General features: G+C 39.4%; 1 protein-coding gene across 2 annotated transcripts in view; it reads left to right on the forward strand.

Moving 5' to 3' along the window:
* Positions 1 to 372: 372 nt before the first annotated feature.
* The window catches only part of ATG5 (autophagy related 5), a 99,491-nt gene continuing 81,307 nt past the window's right edge, over positions 373 to 18,556 (forward strand). For both annotated transcript variants that reach the window (XM_033056526.1, XM_033056524.1), the window contains exons 1-4: positions 373 to 443; positions 1,183 to 1,337; positions 6,655 to 6,782; positions 13,119 to 13,197. In XM_033056526.1, the coding sequence (XP_032912417.1) occupies positions 1,230 to 1,337; positions 6,655 to 6,782; positions 13,119 to 13,197 (315 nt within the window). In that variant the 5' untranslated portion in view covers positions 373 to 443; positions 1,183 to 1,229. The remainder of the gene's footprint in view (positions 444 to 1,182; positions 1,338 to 6,654; positions 6,783 to 13,118; positions 13,198 to 18,556) is intronic.

Here is an 18,556-nt window from a genome sequence, read left to right on the forward strand (position 1 = left end):
TCCTTGGGGAAGTAAGAAAAAGAACAATCGGGTAGAAGAAAACAGAGAGATTAAGTGCTCAAAATCCTCAGAGGCGCGGTCCATCGGCTGAGCGACCCCGCCGATGCCTCAGAAGCGGGCCCACGGCCGGGTCCAGTACAGCTGCAGCCCTGCGACTCTGCCCCTCCCGCGCTACCGCTGCAGCACCGGCAGCGCTCTCGGAGCGGCTCGGGACCGACTGCAGCACCCAGCCCTTTCCAGCGGGCCGGCTCGGCCGAGGCCCGCCCCGCCCCTTCCGGCTTCCCGCTTCCGGCTTCCGGCGCCGGCGAGGGCGGCAGGGCGGGCCGGGCGGAAGCCCCGCGGCGGGCGGCGCGTGCGCGGGGGCGTGGCCGCGGCGGGGGCGCGGCCGCCGCTCAGTTCCTGCCCCGCGCGCGGGCGGGCGGGTGTCGCCGGTCGCGACAGAGGTAATGGCCCGGCCCAGCCCGGCTCGGCTCGGCCCGGCCCGGCCCGGCTCGCGCGGTCCCGCTCCCCCTCGGCGGGCCTGCCCGGGCAGGCCCGGCCCAGCCACTGCCCGAGACAGCGCGCCTGGCGCTACCGCCGCGGCGCTGCCCGGTCCGGCCCCGTGGGGCGGACGCACCGCTGATTCACCTCGGGCGGCTGCCGGCAGTGAGGGTGGGAGGGAGGTGGATAGACAGACGGACAGACAGATAGACAGACAGACCCCGCGGGGCCTGCCCGGGCCCCGGTCGCGCCCCGGTCTCAGCGCGGCGCTGGGCGATGCTGGGGCCCGTCCTGCGGCCTCAGTGACCCCCGGCCCGTCCCCGCCCCGCCGGAGAGCCCGACTGGTTTCGGCGTTCCCGCCCGCCCGTCTGCGGACACGGGCTCTGCCCCTGGCACCGGGGCCTCTCGGGGTGCCGGGAGCTGCGGGGCGGTAACGGGAAGGGACCTTTTGGCTCTGTGGCTGGGGCGTGATACAGCCTTAGGAAATGCTCGTTTACGTTTCACTCCTTATCCACCATGTGTTTGTTGGTGGAATTTAACTCGTCCACTTTGTACCAAGTGATGCATTTAATGCCCCAATGACAGCATTGGTCAGCCTGCAGGAACGTAGTTATAGCAGGACCTTTAACAAGATGTATTTTATTTGCAGTCGTGCTGACTTGTTTTATTTTGGGGGGTGGGGGAATTGGGTTGCATTTGTAGCTGAAGAAACAAATTGATCTACATGTACTTCACTGTCCATTGGAAGAATGACAGATGACAAAGATGTACTTCGAGATGTGTGGTTTGGGCGAATACCGACCTGTTTCACTCTGTATCAGGATGAGATAACTGAAAGGGAAGCTGAACCCTACTATGTGAGTATGACAGAGGTAGTCACAAATAGTCCAAGGCCATGTTTATGTTTGTTTCTTTCATTCTCATCATGTGTACTACTGCACGTTGTAAGAAAAACCCACTTTTTTTCTTCTTATTCCTGGTAGCTTCTGAAAGTAAACATATAACCATGCTGTGTGACTTCATCTTTCTTCACAACAAATAGAAAACTTCAGGCTTATTTCACTAGGGAGAGAAATTTAACACAAATAATTAAGATATTTGAAAATGTTCTTAGAAAGTCAGTGAATGACTAGGTTAAGGAGGAGGCTGGATGTGAGTTTGTATGTTCTTGGATAATGAACAGTCAAAGGGAGAGAACTTCTATTAATGTAGAAATATTTGTCAGACTTACGAAATCTTAAGCATTAAGGTTGATCACCTCTGTAACATAACTCTGTGGATGACTTCTCGTTTTCTTTTCTTTAAAGTCCAGCAGCCATGAGATATCTAGCTCAGAAATAAGAAAATTATTATAATGGCCAAACAGAACACTGTTTGAATAGGATTGCTAGCTGATGATAAAAAACCCATGATGGATGTATGCGAGTTGTAACATGGATGTGCCTTCTGTAATGATCTATTTATTTATAGTGTTCTCATCAGTTTTCATTCTTTCTGCACCTAATAGACATCAAATTGAGAATGTTAGCTGATTCAGTGACATGGAAATTTGAAATGTAACAAGTATACGGGAGGGAAATATTACACTTTTTTTCATGGGATTCTGAAATTCTAGAGTCTTATCGTATCCCATTCCAGACTAGATAGAACTCTTTCTTTCTGTGTTCAAGAGCATCTTTGTGTCATCAGTTTCTTATTTGCACGTGTTGTTTTGATACCTAATAAACTATTAGTGCTTTTTCTTCAGCAATAAGAGTGCTCATCTTTGTCTATTTTAGTTTCATCACTGGTAAAAGATAACCACTTCGCTTGATATTTGTTGATTTATTGCCAAGTACATCTAAGCTACCTAAAAGTCTCAGATTTTAAATTATACATATGACTTAAAATATGTTTGCATACTTTGTGTAAGAGCTGCTTGAAAGTATGAGTTTAAGTTTAGAGGCTTACAGCCTTGATCTGTTTAGCATTGGTGTGGAAACCGTGAAACCATGTTATCCTTGTGGTGTGGCCAGCTTTCTGAGTCAAGGAAATGGTTTTACGCTTGTAGGATTTCTTTTATTTACTCCATGTAAAGTGTGCACAAAAATTCTCAATGCGTAATTCTTTCTTTCTGCAAAATGTGGTTACTCATGGATGATAGTTCTAAAATTTTAGCTTCTTCATTTTTCAGTTCAAGTTGGTTCATGTCTTTGGAGGGACCAAGGATTTATAATAGTTTAAGGCAAAATAACAATCAAGGTTTTAAGTCTTGGTAGAGTTCTGATAGTTTCAGAGTGTGCTTGCATTAATGTTTTTGTTCAGATCTGGTTTCTATTTGAAATAAGTCTTCATCCTTTCCACTTCCTGTGCCCAGGTTGGCATCACAGAGCAGTCAGCCCATGGGCTGAAGCATTTTCACGTGAAGCTGAAGCAGCAGATGGGCTTCGGCTGCTAGTGGACATTTGGTGTATGGGAGCAAACTTGAGCCTAAATCAAAGTAAAGTTACATTAAAACACCTAAAATTATGGGCAAAGTAGAAAAGTGTATGAAGTTAAGACTTCCAGCCCTTGACGTCGGCTCTTCAGCTTTACATGTTTTCTCTTACTTGCTAAGTATAGACACAACCTGTGTATTCCAAACTGCCGTTCATAAATGGAAAGACTGCATGGGAAGGAAATACTGGCATCAGTAAATTGAGAGAGGATAAAGGATTCTGCTCTGAGGAACTTGATTTATGAAGATAAAGGATGACAGACTTGGAGGTTGAGGGGTTAGAAACCCAGAGTCTGTGGGATAGATTTGTGAGTGGTGTGACAGGAGAGCCCTGTCTGTCAGATGGGTTAGTGCAGCAGAGGATACATCTGTGTATCACCTTGTGGCACTGCACAGGGATAGGACAAGTAACTTAAAATTAACTTGTCTATCTTTTGGAAAGAGTGGTGACATAAAGACTGGGCAGCTCCAGTAAAACACTGTCCTGTGTCTTAATGTAGTCATGTAGGGTAGGTTTCTGCAGTTATGCTAGAAATGGATTCATCAATTTTCTTTGGAGTGTTTCATGCAGATGCTTATATTTTGAGTGGCAGCATATTTAGGAGCAGTTTGCTTGAACTACTTTTGTTGCTGATTTATCTGATTTTTCTCTTATTCTAAAATTGTTATGCATTTTATTTTAAAATTATATATACTGTTTGTCTCTTGGTACAAGCAACAGTCAGAAAGAAAAAGATAAAAAAAGTAAACACGAAGCAGAGGCTCATTGGCTGAGACTTGACTGATGTATCAAGAACAAAATTACAGCAGGATACAGTCTTAGAATCATGCTCTGCCCAAGAGACTGGTTGGTAACAGGACCACTCTTTAACTTGCTGGGTGTCAAAAGTATTATTTTAAGATATCTGTAGGAGAGAACAACATGAAACCATTCCACATTAAGATGTTTTGTTTCATCTCCCTCAACACTTTAGTGATCAGACCAGTGCAGTTCTTGTTAAATCTGTAATTTTTCTGTTTTAGATCTTTGCATGTAAAAATACTGCATACTCTGCAACAAAACCTGTGGATATACCTGGAGAGGTACTCTTTACACAAAGTTATATTGCAAGCATTTACTTAGGTATTAGGAGTTTGTTGTATTTTATTTAACTTCCTGGTTAACAAGAAGTCATTCCTGGCTATTATGATTAAATACTGTAGCAATACATAGTATTCAAAAGGAAGGTGTTGCTTTTTGTGTAATTTTTGGGGGTCACATTTAGGGATGGCTGTGAGGATTTATTCTGCTTGGTGATATATTTGGAGATTTACTTTTCTTAATATAATGAAGAGAACTCCTGATCTTGTTATCTTTCAGTGGGTGGGGAAGGGATATTAAAAAGGGCAACAGAGTGAAAATGTATTTAAGCTGCATTTAAAGATCTCACCAGATTTAGTATACTTGTAAATCTCTAAGATAGCTAAAGCTAGAAAAGTGGTAGATTTGGATCCTTTCATTTTTCCTATGAAAGGGGATAACTTTAACAAGGTAAAGGAACTGGGGGGACCAGATAAAGAGTTCAGTAGGTTTACAAATGCTTAGCTTATCTGAAAAACAGGTAATTCCTGTTAACCTGATTAACTGTTGAGTTGTGTACAGTTTTGTTGAAGCCTTTTGGGAGTGCTGGCCATGTTCCGTTAAATTCAGTTGAATGTGGTTTGGTTATTGTCTGTGTTCTCTAATTCTGTTGCAGTAGGAACTGGGTTGTTCTTTCACAATATAAACCGAAGTAGAGTATTTTACAAAGGAAGTTATGCAGTTTAAATCTTATGTGAAACGCTGTTGCAATAAATAATGCTTTAATAGTTTTATCAATTCCAGCATGGCTGTACTACATGCAACATGCTGAAAATTGGCTTTTCTAGGAGTCCTACTAAGTCTGATCAGAGTACACCAGTTTCGGTTTAATTGTACAGATCATGCATAAATAATGTGAAATTATTACCAAAAATATGTGGGTTTGATTGGTATAGCCTAGACTGTATTGTCTCAAGAGCAATCAGTGAATATATGTAGAATTGGGTGAATAAAGGATAACCTTATGTTGCCATTCAAGTAATTAAAGAACCAAACAATTCTTACTTGAATGTGTACATAACTTTATTGAATTTATTGAGTTTGTTTGCTTTTTAAAAATGAAGGCTGTGTTTTGATTACATTGCTCTTATGAAACAAGGTAGAAACAATGTGATGATAATAAAAGCAGCAGTTGGAAAAAGAAAGCCATATGGTACATGAAAAATGGAGTGTTAACTGACATGATGGGTGTGATGGTGGTGAGACTTGGCCTTATAAAATTTGTAAAATTTAGCTGTGTCACAGATGTAACCTAATGTGGCACTATCAAAAATATGAATCTGTTCTTCCAACAACTTGATGTACTCTCCATACTTCTTTACGAATTGCTTATTTACAAATTGTAGTATCATGGCCAAAATATTATATGATTTATATCTCAAAGTGTGGTGGAATTATTGGAGAAATCCTGGAAGAATGTTGCAGCAGAGATGAAGTTTTCTGTCAGGCAAAATATATTCTTACATGGTTTGGGATGTCTGTACCACAGACATTGACTTAGGGCCTGGCATTTTTCATATACTAGAAAGAATATACTTTAGGAAACAACACTGGTTATGAGGAATGCTGGAAAACAAATGTTTCTCTAAAATGCAAAATATAATCTATGTATACCTTAGGCCCATCCATTTTGTTAATAATTGTGAAGCAGAACTTTTCGGGATGGATACTATTAATTTAAAATGTCAGCTCTAAAACGAATTGATATTTTACAGGGAGGTCAATCTTGTTGAGATACTGAAAAGCATTGTTTGTTAATGCTTATGGATTGATTTATCTTTAGCAAATGTGCCACACAGTCATCAGTCAATTCACTGATAGATACACGGTGCTTAACCACTCCTGGGCATAAGACTTCCAAAAAAAAGATGGTAGGGATGATATTGCAAATAAAAATAGCACAATGTTCTGAATTGGATAGCATAAACTAGAGAAAAGAAGATAGTATATCAAAAATCTGTAAGAATGTATCTTGTTTCAACTAATAAAATATTTGCAATTTTCTCTCTGATTTTTAGTTGCTGGGTGAAGGTTAAATAGTGGAAGAATAATAGGTTGAACTGGCAAACCCAGTGCGAAGAAAATGGAAATTGCCAGCTGTTGGAAATACAAAACACTTGTAAACCAAACCCTTAAGCATCTAGTTTTCATTTGTTTTTTTTTTCCTTGTGTAGGAATTTCTGTTTTGATATAATAGCTGATACAGTTGCTCATTCTTTTTGATTAGAAGTTAGAATCTCTTCTTGTGTTCATATTAAAAAGCTTTAAAACTTCATTATTTAAATACAGAAAAGTGTAAATCGAAATCCACTGTTCTCCACCCCCCTCCCCACTGAAAGAACTTAATTTTTTTTTGGTGTTAATATATTGGATACTGCTGTTCTGCATCTTCTGAGTATGTCAATTTATAGCCTTTCATTGACCATTAAAAAATGAACTATCTAAAAGACCTCTTACCTTAAAAAGGGGAAGAAGAGTGATAACTGAATTTTGATTATGAAAATGCATACTTGTTACAGATTTTTACTAGTTTAGTATATTTTATTTGCACTTAAAACTTCTGTAATTTTTTTTTCAGTTGCTTTTGCCAAGGATAAGCTACTTGACACTGGTGACAGACAAAGTGAAGAAACACTTTCAGAAAGTTATGAGACAAGAGGAAGTTAGTGAAATATGGTTTGAATATGAAGGTACACCACTAAAATGGTGAGTTTATTGAACTTTGTACTTTATGCAGTTTATGAACCTGGGAACATAGAGAGTTGCCAGGTTCAGCACAGCATCAGTAGTTTTCCTAAAGTAATCATTCCCTTGAGTTTGAACGATGGGAAAAGAAGGGGAGGGTAAGAAATGCATGTTTTTGGAGAAAAGCAAGAAGGTTTAATGTTGAGCATATTTTTTTATTGTTCTGCTTGAATTTTTACTGTACGTGTAGGACGGAGGTGTTGTGCTGCACTTACTGGTTTTGTTCTCGTTGTTACCATAATTCAGAATGCTTGTGGTTTTGGCAGAACCATTGCTTGCAGTAGAATTGCCAAATGAATTTTTCTTTAACATACTCTACATTCCTAAAAGATGTCTAGTCACACAGATAGGCAGTAATATTTCTATAGTCTGAATGCAAATAGCTTATATACATGACATTAATAAAATATGAGTAACCTACACTGTTCACTGGTGTGATATGTGCTTGCACGGTAAAAATCTAATATTGATCTGCAAGCATTTGTTGAATTCAATTAGTTCCAGTTTACTGGACTAATTGCTGTTGATTCTAGTTTTATTTTCCCCTATAGTGTATTAAAACTATATTCTTTTGGGTTTTTAGTTTGTTGTTTTGGGTTTTTTTTTCTGAGAGGTTAGGGACTTGGACTGATATTGTTTGATGTAATTAAAATGTTCATAAATACTTTTCATCAGGTTTTCTACTTCTGTTATAGAGTTTTCTAAAGAAAATATTTTGAGAGCTGCAGTGTTTGCTAGTTCTGTATAGATAGCACCAGCCCTCCAGAGGGAAGGTATTTAGTATTTTGAATGATGAAGAGATTTTTATCTCTTTTTATTTCTTGTATCATCATAGGAAAAAAAAAATCTAGTGATTTTTTTAAATCTTGCTGAAACTGGATTGTCTTGTGATTAGCAAGCATCACATCATGGAGTCCCTGTGGATTTGGTGATGCAGTAGATCTTGTCTAGTCTTTTGTTTCTTTGAGAACAGCCTAGTGTAAACATCGAAAATATGTAAATAGAAACCCATAAAAATGATCTCTTTAAATTTTTATTACAACTGACTGGCAAAACCAGCATTGGACATCTAAATAAATTATGTGGAATTTAACAAGAAATGCCGTCTTATGTGCCATAGTAACGTTGAGTCATGGATACTACCTAAATAAGCAGCAAGGAACTGCATTTATCCCAGTGTGCTCATAATCCCAGGTAAATATTGGGAGAAAACTAGTTTTCACTGAAGTTGTAACAAGAAAGGAAAGAGAGGCTTTGTATTTCAACCGAAAATAGATCCATATTATCTGTAAGTTTTCAAATACTGTGATGTTTAAACTAGAATTAAAAAAAAAAAAACCTGTCAATATAGGTATAGAATAAAAAATGTAGCTTGTAATTCTAAACTTAAGTGAAAAAAATAGTGTAATGATGATCTGCTGATTAAGGCTCTTACCTTTTAGAAAAACTATTCTGCCAGGAACAGCTCCTCTGATTTTGGTGGAACTGCTTTTCTATGGAAAGTACTATTTGTAAACCAGTATTTTAGGAGAATAATAATCCCATAAAGAGCTGAAGCTTCTTCTGGCGAAGACCCAAACACAAGACCTGAAAATTAGATTGCGCTAGTAGTTGATAGCTAAAAAGGTTAAACATATTCTCTCTCTATGACTTGTGCATTCAGACTCAAATAGAACTTGTTAATAATATTGTTTATTCTAATTATTTACTTTGCACTGTGAGGTCTTATTGCTTACAGTATGTGCAATTTCATACCTAGTTGGGATGAAGTCTATATCTGTTCAGATGCAGCTCTTGCATTTTCTGGTGAGATTTTGGAGGAAGTCTGAAACATAGTTTCAACTTCGGGCTCTGCAGCACATGGGTCAAGTTCTTAAAGGAGAATGAAGCTCTCCAGGCCTCTAGTTACATGGGCCTGAGATCTTTGTCTTGCTGAGAGTGTTGGGACAGGGGAAGATAGATTCTTTGCTTGCAGGACTTGTGTGCTGGGGAAGGGTCTGTGTCACCAAGGTAAGGAGGAAGAGATTATCAGACTGTGCAGCATTAGAGACTACAGAAGGAAATGGATCAAACCTCAGACCATCCTGCAACTACTGTAGATTAAACCTACAACCACACTGAAGGAGACGCAGACAAAGACTGTGATTACTGGATTGGAAACAATCTCCCAAGATTTGGAAGAGCTGGGAGTTTGACTTCTTGCAACAGGAGGAACGTTCCTTCTACACCTGCATTTCTGTGACTGCAGCATAGGTTCAGTGCTCTGGTTGCAGGTGAAGGACTGAAAGTGTTGTTGTCCGGTGATGCACCTGATATGGCTGAGCCTGAACTGTGTGGGGGTACCAGGAGGAAATGAAAAATTAAGTCAAAAGTCTGTATTCTACTTATTGTCCTTTCTCCAGGACTTTTAACTCTGCCATTTCATGGTCACTGCATCTAAAGCTGCCTCTGATTATCACAACTTTTTTGTCTTAACAGATAAGTAACAGATTCAACTTTGGGTTATCTCTGGTTGATGCAGTGTCTGTATCAAGAAATCTTAACTACTTGTGTCCCACTGTGTTGCTTTTCCAGAAGTTGTGAGAGATTAGCAGGAGCCAGGGTCTGTCATGTAGATTCTTTCTGATTTGTTTAAAGAAGGCTTTATCTATTTTCTCACCTGGATTGCATGATCTGTTGCTCTTACTACTCCCTCCTCTGTTCCTGAACCACAAGAACTCAACCAACCTGTTGTCTGTCCTATTAAGTTTCGTACATCTAAGCTGCTCCCTGACATGGAAGGCAACCCTCTGTCCTCATCTGCCCTGCCTGCCTTCACTAAGCAGCTTATGTCTGTCCTTCCACAGCAGTATTCCAGTTGTGCAAGCAATCTCACTTGTAGCTCAGGTAGCCCAACACTCTCCCAGTAATGTGCATGTGCAACTCTAGTTTTTCCTGCTTGTTTCCCAAGCTACGTGCACTTATCTAGATACTTGTGGTGGACTCTCTTCTACCTTCTTTTATGACTTTGACCACTTGCTATCCACCCATGTCCATTAATTTCTATTTATCTGTGGGTTATTTACACTTCTGTTGTTTATAGTCTAAAGCTCTCACCAGGCTGGCAACCTTAAGGCAAAGATACTTTTGTCTGACTTAGGTGAATTCCATATCTCCTAGCAGTCTATTATTCCCAAAGAGTATTCTATAAAGGTCCGTAAAAGCCAAGTAAGTCCTTGTTGCACCAGCTGCACAACCAGTTCCTGACCTGCAGACACCTCTCTGAACCTGTCTCCTTTAAATGGCAAAATTGTGGACATGCCTCCTTTTCCCTAGAACTTAGAGTCACTTTTGACACTCTCAGGGGTTCTGTTGCAGCACTTAAAATTTGTGCCCATGTGGCAAGGACTGAATAAGTCCCACACCGAGGACAACCTTCCCAGTCTGCAACTTTTTAACAAGCAGCAAACCTCTGCAGATTAACAAGTAAAGTTGGCAGTTTGGGCGAGGTCCCCTGTAGGATGGAGTCTCCTAGTGCTATGACTACTTCTTCTGGCTGTGGACATGTTGTTCAAACAGCTCTGATGCTTCCTCAGAACTTCCGGCCTCTTATCTGATGCACTGCCAGTGGTTAGAGAACCTCTCTTGGCCAGAGGTTAAGGAAACTTTTGTGTCTGTCCATCCAGGAGCTGCTCTGGCAGTCACACCCTTGGACCAGCTGAGCTGGGATTGAGGTCCCTTTGCAGCAGGCGGCTCCAGGGAGCCAATGGGTGCCTTGCTTGATTCCCTACACACCCCACACCCACATAGACAAGGTTTCCTTACCCGCCCGACCCTCCATAGCAGTTTCCCATAGCACAGCCTCAGGCATCTGGATCCTTAAAAGATTTTAGTCATGGTGTAACAACAGAATAGCAGCTTGAACTGGTGCCCCTGAGCAGGGACCCCAAACCAAGGAACCCCTGGGCTTTTATACCCTCACTGTGTGATAGTGTGGGGCTTTTCCTCTGTGTCACTGGCTCCTGCCGTGTCCCTGAGTGTCCAGGCATATGGCAGGGCCATAGGTCCCCATGCCCTTTCCTGTGCAAAGAGTCAGCACCAGAGCTCAACCTGCAGCTCCCTCTGCAGCTGCACACTCTTGGCACTGAATGGATTCCTCAACACCAGAGTTCACACAACTCTGATCCTCCCCATCCTGTGAGTCCCCACTGACCACTCCAATGACTGCTGGCACTTTCTCTCCCAGATTCTCAGCTCTGTGAGATCTTGTTGAAGATGCCATTAATCTCTATCTCTTCCCTGTTGCTGTGCAGCCCCTTGACTTCCTGCAGCTCCTTAGCTTGCTGACATAGCTCCTCACTAATGTGCACCTCCTCTAGGCAAAGACATTTCCTCTGCTTGCTCCAACCCTCAAGAGAGGTCCATGCTCTCCTGGCCGCCTGAAACCTGGAGAGCCTTTCTCAGGAGCCCTCCCTGAGTGATGCCACTTTATTCTGGAGTAGTTTCTTGAGCAGATGCTAGTGGATGACACCTGTGGCTTGTTTCCATCCTGTCTGAGCACTTGCATGAGACTTTCAGTGGAGATTTTGTCCTTTTTTTTGTGGGTTGTGTTTTAGCCCTGGTATTTCTATAGGTGGCTCTCTAGTACCAACTGGATGGATGCTTTATCCTTCCTGTTCATAAATTAGCAGAAGACAAAAGGTCAGAGCACCATTTGATCAGGCATCTATTAACTCTGCAAAGCACAGGGATTTTACTGATCAAAGAAATTTGATTACATGAATTTCACTTTGTAATCTTAACTGATTAGAAAATACAGATGTAGGCTAAGACCAGATACGCAAGTTTTTGTATGGGTTTTTTGTTGTGGCTTTCTTTTTCTTACTTATCTGTTTTGTTGTATAAATTGAAAATAACTGGAAGTCATTGTCCACGTTGAAAATTTGTGTTCATCTAATTATCAATCTGAGTTTTGTTACTTAACTCATCTGGAAAACTGCTGTTTCATGGAATTCTTGCTGAATCCATGCTAAGTATTTAGGACATGATTGGCAGTTAGTAAAAAATCTTCATGGTAAAAACTTGAGCATTAGCAGTGAATCAGGATAAATCTGGATATTCATCCTCTTTATTCTCAGGTAAGCTCAGGAATTGTGGTAGTATTTTGGTTTTTATTTTGCTGTTGTGGTGAATTTGTCTTAGCTTTGGGGTGGCTCACCTGTAGAGGGTGCTAAAGCACCGTTGTGTGAGAGTTTCACCGATCTGGAAAATGGCTTGGCACAGGTGCTGTTAAAGCAACACTCTCGGTTAATGCTCTTGGGACTTTCAGAACTTACGTACGTGCTCGGGTCTGCGACTTGTGATCTGTCACATTGAATTCAGTGAAACTACTGACTTTACGGTTCACCATGTGTTTGTCTCTTTGGTGGATGAAAAACTAATAAGGCTTTTTGGGTTATGATTTTTGAAAGATAAGAGAATGAGTCTCAGTATGCTGAATGTAAAAAAAAAAAAAACCCAACACTTTATCAAAAATCTTACCAATGTCTGTGTGTGAGAAAACTGAACAAAGAGGGTTTTTTTACAGTGTCTGTGGAAGTTTTTTATGTGTGATATATGTTCCATATACTGCTGGGGGCTGTATATTCTAATGAATTTAAAGGAGACAAAGCTATGAGACAGAAGTGAGTATTTGTCAGAAGCAAGCTTTTTTGTGTGACTCCTTTAATCTAGACTACCATTGAAATACAAAACTCCAATTAATTTTTCCTCCGTTTTCATTCTTCTTGATTTAATAGTAAAGATACTGAGTTGATCTTGATCTATCATCTTTCAGCCCTTTTACAGATACGTCATTTTTTCACTCTTCTACTTATTCTCTGCCTTGATCTATCAGGCATGTGGCAGAAGGAAAGCATGTCGGGATCAGTGTGGTATAAACCCAGGACACTCAAGCATCTGAAAGCATGTGTGCTTTTCTGTCAGACCAGCTATTCCTGGTCTGGTGCTTTTTAAATAAAAGTACTGTTTTGGAAAGTTCTGCAAAGCAGCTGTAGGCCACTTAAAGCTGTTGCAAAAGTAGCAGTGTTTTGTGGGTGCAGCTTGGAGACCACAGGTTTAGATATTGAACATGTACATTCCGGACTTGATTCTGCCTCTCAGAGTCTAAACTTGCCTGCAAGTAAGCAATAAAGAATGCTGATTGTGGGAGTCAAACAGCTATTTTTTGTGTGTGTTTGTGAATGCAGGTATGTTAACTGTGATGTGTAGAATTAAAAGCATGGCTTCTATATTAAATTAATACCTTGTCATTTTTAGGCATTACCCAATTGGTTTACTCTTTGATCTCCATGCATCAAATACAGCCCTTCCTTGGAGCATCACAGTGCATTTCAAGGTAAATTGATATAGAACCTTTTTTAAGAGCAAGTGAGCATCAGACTGCATAACAAAAAGGTTTCATAACTGTTTTATAAAACATCTGAATGGTGTGATTTGAAAGGGAGAATATCCATTGTTAGGAAGCATTTAAAGGCTTCTGTAAATCTGCAGCTATTTTCCATGAGATTGTGTGCACTTTTACTGGACTTTCTGTAGAAAATTATTCTATTGTATTCTGTTATAATGTCAAAATCCAAAATTGTTTCTCAAGCTATGAGGCTTACGATAGCAGAACTTCCTGTAATATTTTTAATTTAATTGGCTTGAGCTGACTGTAGATTGACAAGTGCTCGTCCTTTTAGGCACAGGATATGAGATGCTGTAGAAATCTTTGGAATCAGGGAATGCTGTTGTACTTAATGTTGATCCCTTTTACAGAACTGAGTGAAATTAATTTGGTCTTGTGACAGCTTAGTCACAGGAGAGGCATTATGCATTGTAGACCTATTAGGTATGACTTCATAGCACTACTGATCTTTTATCAGCATTCTGAGCAACTTGAACAAGATTAGCTGTGGTGCAGGATTCTTGCATACTGTAAAATGTGTTGAGACAATAATTCCAGGTGTGTTTTGAAGTCAAAAGCACAACTACAAATCATGATATTTAACTTAAAAATGTTAATTCTCCATTGTAAAAGAAACAATGCATTAGGAAAACTGATCTGAAGGACAATGGTACATTAATAGGCTTGACTTTAGTGCATGGGAGATTCGAGTGCAATGAAAAACGTATTGGGAAACACTTGTGTTGAACATTTTTATTGAAACAATTCTCAAAGGTGTGTTAGAAAAGCTTTTTCCAACAGTAATTGATGATTTTTGGAAGCATACACTGGAACCATACATTCTTATGTATTTCCACATGTTGAAACTTCTAAAATGACTGACTTAATGGATCTGAAGTTGGAGATGTTTTTGAAAACATTGTAATTGCTACACTTGTCTGATAAATGTCAGAGACCTGGGATGAGGAAACTTCCAGAATGTCCTGAAGAAAATGTAGGGCATCTAGTTTCATAAACCATGGTTTAATTGTTATGTTCTGAGAGCTCTGGGTTATTAACAGTGGCAATGTGGGGATGTTGCCATCTCAAAGTAGAGGCATCTTGAAAATTAAGTTGCAGCATCACAGTGCTTTTTAATCAGCAACATAAATTTGACTTTAATGTCATTCTGTTGCTGCTTGCCTAAAGATCGGCTACTTTTAGTTTTTCTCAAAACTGTACATTAAAGATCAGCAGAAATAATTAACTGCTAAGGCAGTTTTATTTTAAAAGTTGATGTAATTTACTAATGTAATACTGCAGAGTTAGCACCTGCATAATCTCTCTTCCCATTTTGATGTAATCTGAAAGTTTCTTTAAATAAAACCCCTCTAAATCCATAAGTCAAAACATAACTGAAAGATATCAAAGTATGTCAAAATATTGAAGAGTTTTTCATATATTACATAAATATTGAAGAGTTTTTCATAAACTACAGCTGAGTAGTTTAGATGTGGGATTTTTAACAGGAGTATTCTTTTCATTTCTGTGTATTTATTCTTCAAAGACTCGTAACTTTTATTTGGCTTAATTAAACAGCATTAGATTTTATGGATTTAACTTTTGTTGTAGTGGCTGTCTTCTTTCTTCTACCAATGCATGCAGTCAACAACAGATAGCTCACACATCTGTAAAAAAATGTTTTTCAACTTCATTTTAAAAGTCAAACTCCCTCTATAGGTTTCTTTGTTTGAAGTTAAAAACATGGAAAAGGTTTATTTCTGTTCAACAGAAGCTTTCAAGTTAATAGATGTCCTCCTGTGTTATGTACGCAGACCAAATCATAAACATGCATTGGTTTTTGCATTGAAGAAACAGTTTGTTAATTTACACTTCTGGTATGCAATAAAATTACATGCATTGTATCTTGTAAAGTTGAAAAAGGGTTGCATTAAATAGTTGCAGAAGGATGAGGCTGAACAGCATACTGGGGTCTGAGAATCATGAGAGTCTGTAGCCTGGGAAGTTGCTTTTGTTATCCAGGTGTGGCTTTACAGGAAGTAGGGAAATTCTATCTCTTCCTGGTAAAATCATCTCACCTTACTCTCTGGCCTGTTGAACACTATTCACGTTCTCAGTGTGGTAACCACATCTCCAGATTTTGGGCAGTAGGTAAGAAGTGGTGAACTACTCTGGAAATAGTAGCACTGTTGGAGGAGAGGAAATCTTGTGTGCCAGGGGTAGTGCTAGGTTTCTGCTGAACCCATTGTCTGCTGGTGCCTTCCTCTCCACCCATGACCTGCTGTATAGGAGGAGAGACGGTCATCATCTTTGTGTTTTTTTAGGTGAAGATTGGGTCAGGTGGAATGGGAGGGAAGTACTATTCTTTGTAGCAAGTGGATAAATTGTGGAACTCGTAGGAGACACTGTGGAAGCCAGAAGTATGAATGTTTTTTTTTTCATCAGTCTACTTAAAGAAAAGATCACTGACGGTAACTAAATACAAATACATTGATGAACCCCCTGTCAGTGGTTACATTCCCTGTGGTTTTTAATACCTTTTTTTCTGTAAATGTAGTCTAATGCAAGTAGATTGCCACAGGATAAGCAGATGTTTTGTGAACAAGAACTGATTGGTAAATATGGGTGCAATGGAGTTATGAAACCAGACTGTTGAAATTGCCTGTGATGTTTTTGGTACAGTTTTATGCGAGAGGTCATTTAGTGCTCGTCTGTACAGATGATACCTGTTTCTTTGTGACCAGTTCATACTGCAATGGTCTACTGGTACGTGAAAATAAAAAACAGAACTCTTTGAACTTTCTGAGAAAATCAGGATCAACCCTTATTAACTGTTCTTTCAAAGATGCAGGACACAGAGGGAGTAAGGCACCACCAGTAAGAGTATTGCATTAAAGCTACTTGTGTCATCTGTTAGTACTTTTTGCAAATCTCCTAGTTGTATGGCCAGTATTGGCTACCAGTTTGTTTAGAATTTTCCCTTTCTTCAGGGAACTGAATAAAGTTATTTATGATTGATCAGTATTTCTTCAGGTAAAAAGAAGGCAAATAGAATTTTTTTTAAAATGCAAGCATACATAATTTATATTTAAGTATAAAACTTATTTTCTGCCCTGATTGATAAATCAGTGGGGATTTATGCTATGTTTTCTGTTGGTAGTCTCATGTAGGTGAAACTGTTTCATATGCGTCTTGCAGATGTGCAGTGTTTTTTTCTAAGTTGTCACTTTCATGTTTAGGTTTTTCAGCTTCTACTCAAGTACTTCATAGAAATGTGCTACGAAATCCTACTAAAGAAAAGAACACTGAGATTCAGGACTGTTTTCCAGTCTTTCATAGTGTTACTCCTTAGAAACTGGGAAAATCAATAATGCCACACCTGGTTCTACTACTGTGTCTAGATTCTTTACGCTAGCTTAACTAGCTTTGACCAGTTTTAAACAGATCTGCAGACTACACTGTGTATGATTTCTGGAACTGATCCCCAGGGACTGACATTAGCTGCAATTTGAAGTTCATTGGAAGAAAGTTAGCAGGAAGATGTCTACCTGTAGAAAGAGAAGACTGTCCAAAAAAAGGCCCTGCAGTTCAATATTTAGACATATGTGTAGTGAAATAGTTGTAACAAAACTGTTGTTTTCATAAACTTAGCTAAAACATCAGCTTTTAACTATGAAAGTCAATTTCTAGGTTCTTACATTACTTGGCATTAGGTATATACCACTGTTTTCTTCCTTTGTTTTGAGGGATGCCAGTGTCTCACTTAGAATTCTTGCATGTAAAGAACTTTTTTGATCTTTAAGTATACTATTTCTGTCCATTTGTTTCTTCTGGATTGGTTACGAGACTTTACATTTTAATTTGAGCAAGTAAATTGAACTTCTGAAAGTATTTTAGAGGCCTATGCAGATGTCAATTGGCAAGTAACAATCCCAGTAATATTTTCCTAGTGATCTTGGGCCCAATTATGCTGAGATAATCATCTTTGTAGGGCAGAACAAGGAGCAAGGTCTGCTCCAGAAGAACTTTCCTTTTTGTTCTGTCCTCTTTACTGTCTTTATAATTGGCCATTCTCATATAGGAAACTGGGTTTATCTCTGTCCTTAGATTTCTAGTCAGCTTAACATACACCAGTCCTAACAACAGCACTCCCTTTTGCAAGTTTAACACCAAACCATGTAAACTTTATTGGAAAAGATATTAGCAATCTTTTCTTTATGCCCCTGTTTTTGGAAAATACTCATCCTTTTGATCCACAGTTTCCAGAGTTTGAGTTCTCACTGTCATAAGGAGGAAACACTATATGAAATTGCATTAATTTATTTCCAACTCTTCTCAATAACCTAATGAGGAGGGAACTATCACTGTAATCCTCAGAATTTCTTTCAGGTAAGGCAATCCCCAACTCTCTTTTTGATATTATGGGTTTCTGGTTTTTGAAGCAGTCTTCAGTACTTTTCTTGGGGTTATATGGGGAAGTGAAGATAGGTTTTTCTTTTCCAGTCTCAGATTGCTCCTACTTCGAATGTTAACTATGTTGTAAAAGCCTTTGAAAAATATCCCATTATATGTTCTTGTATTTCCAAAATGGTTTTGACAGTCCTTCACAAAAGCTTCTTAAAGTGCCAGTTTTTGATGTGTTAAGAGGAAATGGCATCTGGAATAGCATGAGAATTCAAGTATAAGAATGTGGCAAGCCCTTGTTAGGAAGGGGAGTACTGATGATGCTGCCACTCTGGTTTGGCTCTGAGGTTTGCTCCATTCAGCATGGTCGTAAACAAATGTGAAAATAGAATTAATGAGGAGGGAATAAAGGTGGGATTTAAAACTGAAAACTGAAGGCACTGGATTTATGGTAGTGAATGCTTGTGTTACTATTAAATGGCAAGTGATAGTAAGTGTTGATAAAAGAAAAATTGGAGGAAGGAAAATCTCAACCTCTACAATGCTGGACTTCTGATCAGTTAATTTCCAAAGAAATCTTTTTTGCACCTGAATAAGATATACTACTATAGCACCTTAATAAATTCATTAGGAGATGTCATTGTCATTCATTGAAGGGTTAAGAGTTACCTGAGGAGTGGTAGTTTTGCATCTGCAGTGCTGAATGCTGTGTACCAATGTAACCAAATAAAAGGGATATAGAATCAAGTCACACACAGGCTAGCAGTAGTCATGTGGATTAGTTGAAGCTGGAACTGATAAAGATTTCCAGTATCGCTAAGGAAAAATGTTTCTAAGTGGCAGATATGCTATAGTTCATATATGTGGGTGATTCTGCTTGGTTTTCAAGGAGCTACATAGTTGC

Source organism: Catharus ustulatus, chromosome 3 (genome assembly GCF_009819885.2).
Source record: "Catharus ustulatus isolate bCatUst1 chromosome 3, bCatUst1.pri.v2, whole genome shotgun sequence".
Lineage (NCBI taxonomy): Eukaryota > Metazoa > Chordata > Aves > Passeriformes > Turdidae > Catharus > Catharus ustulatus.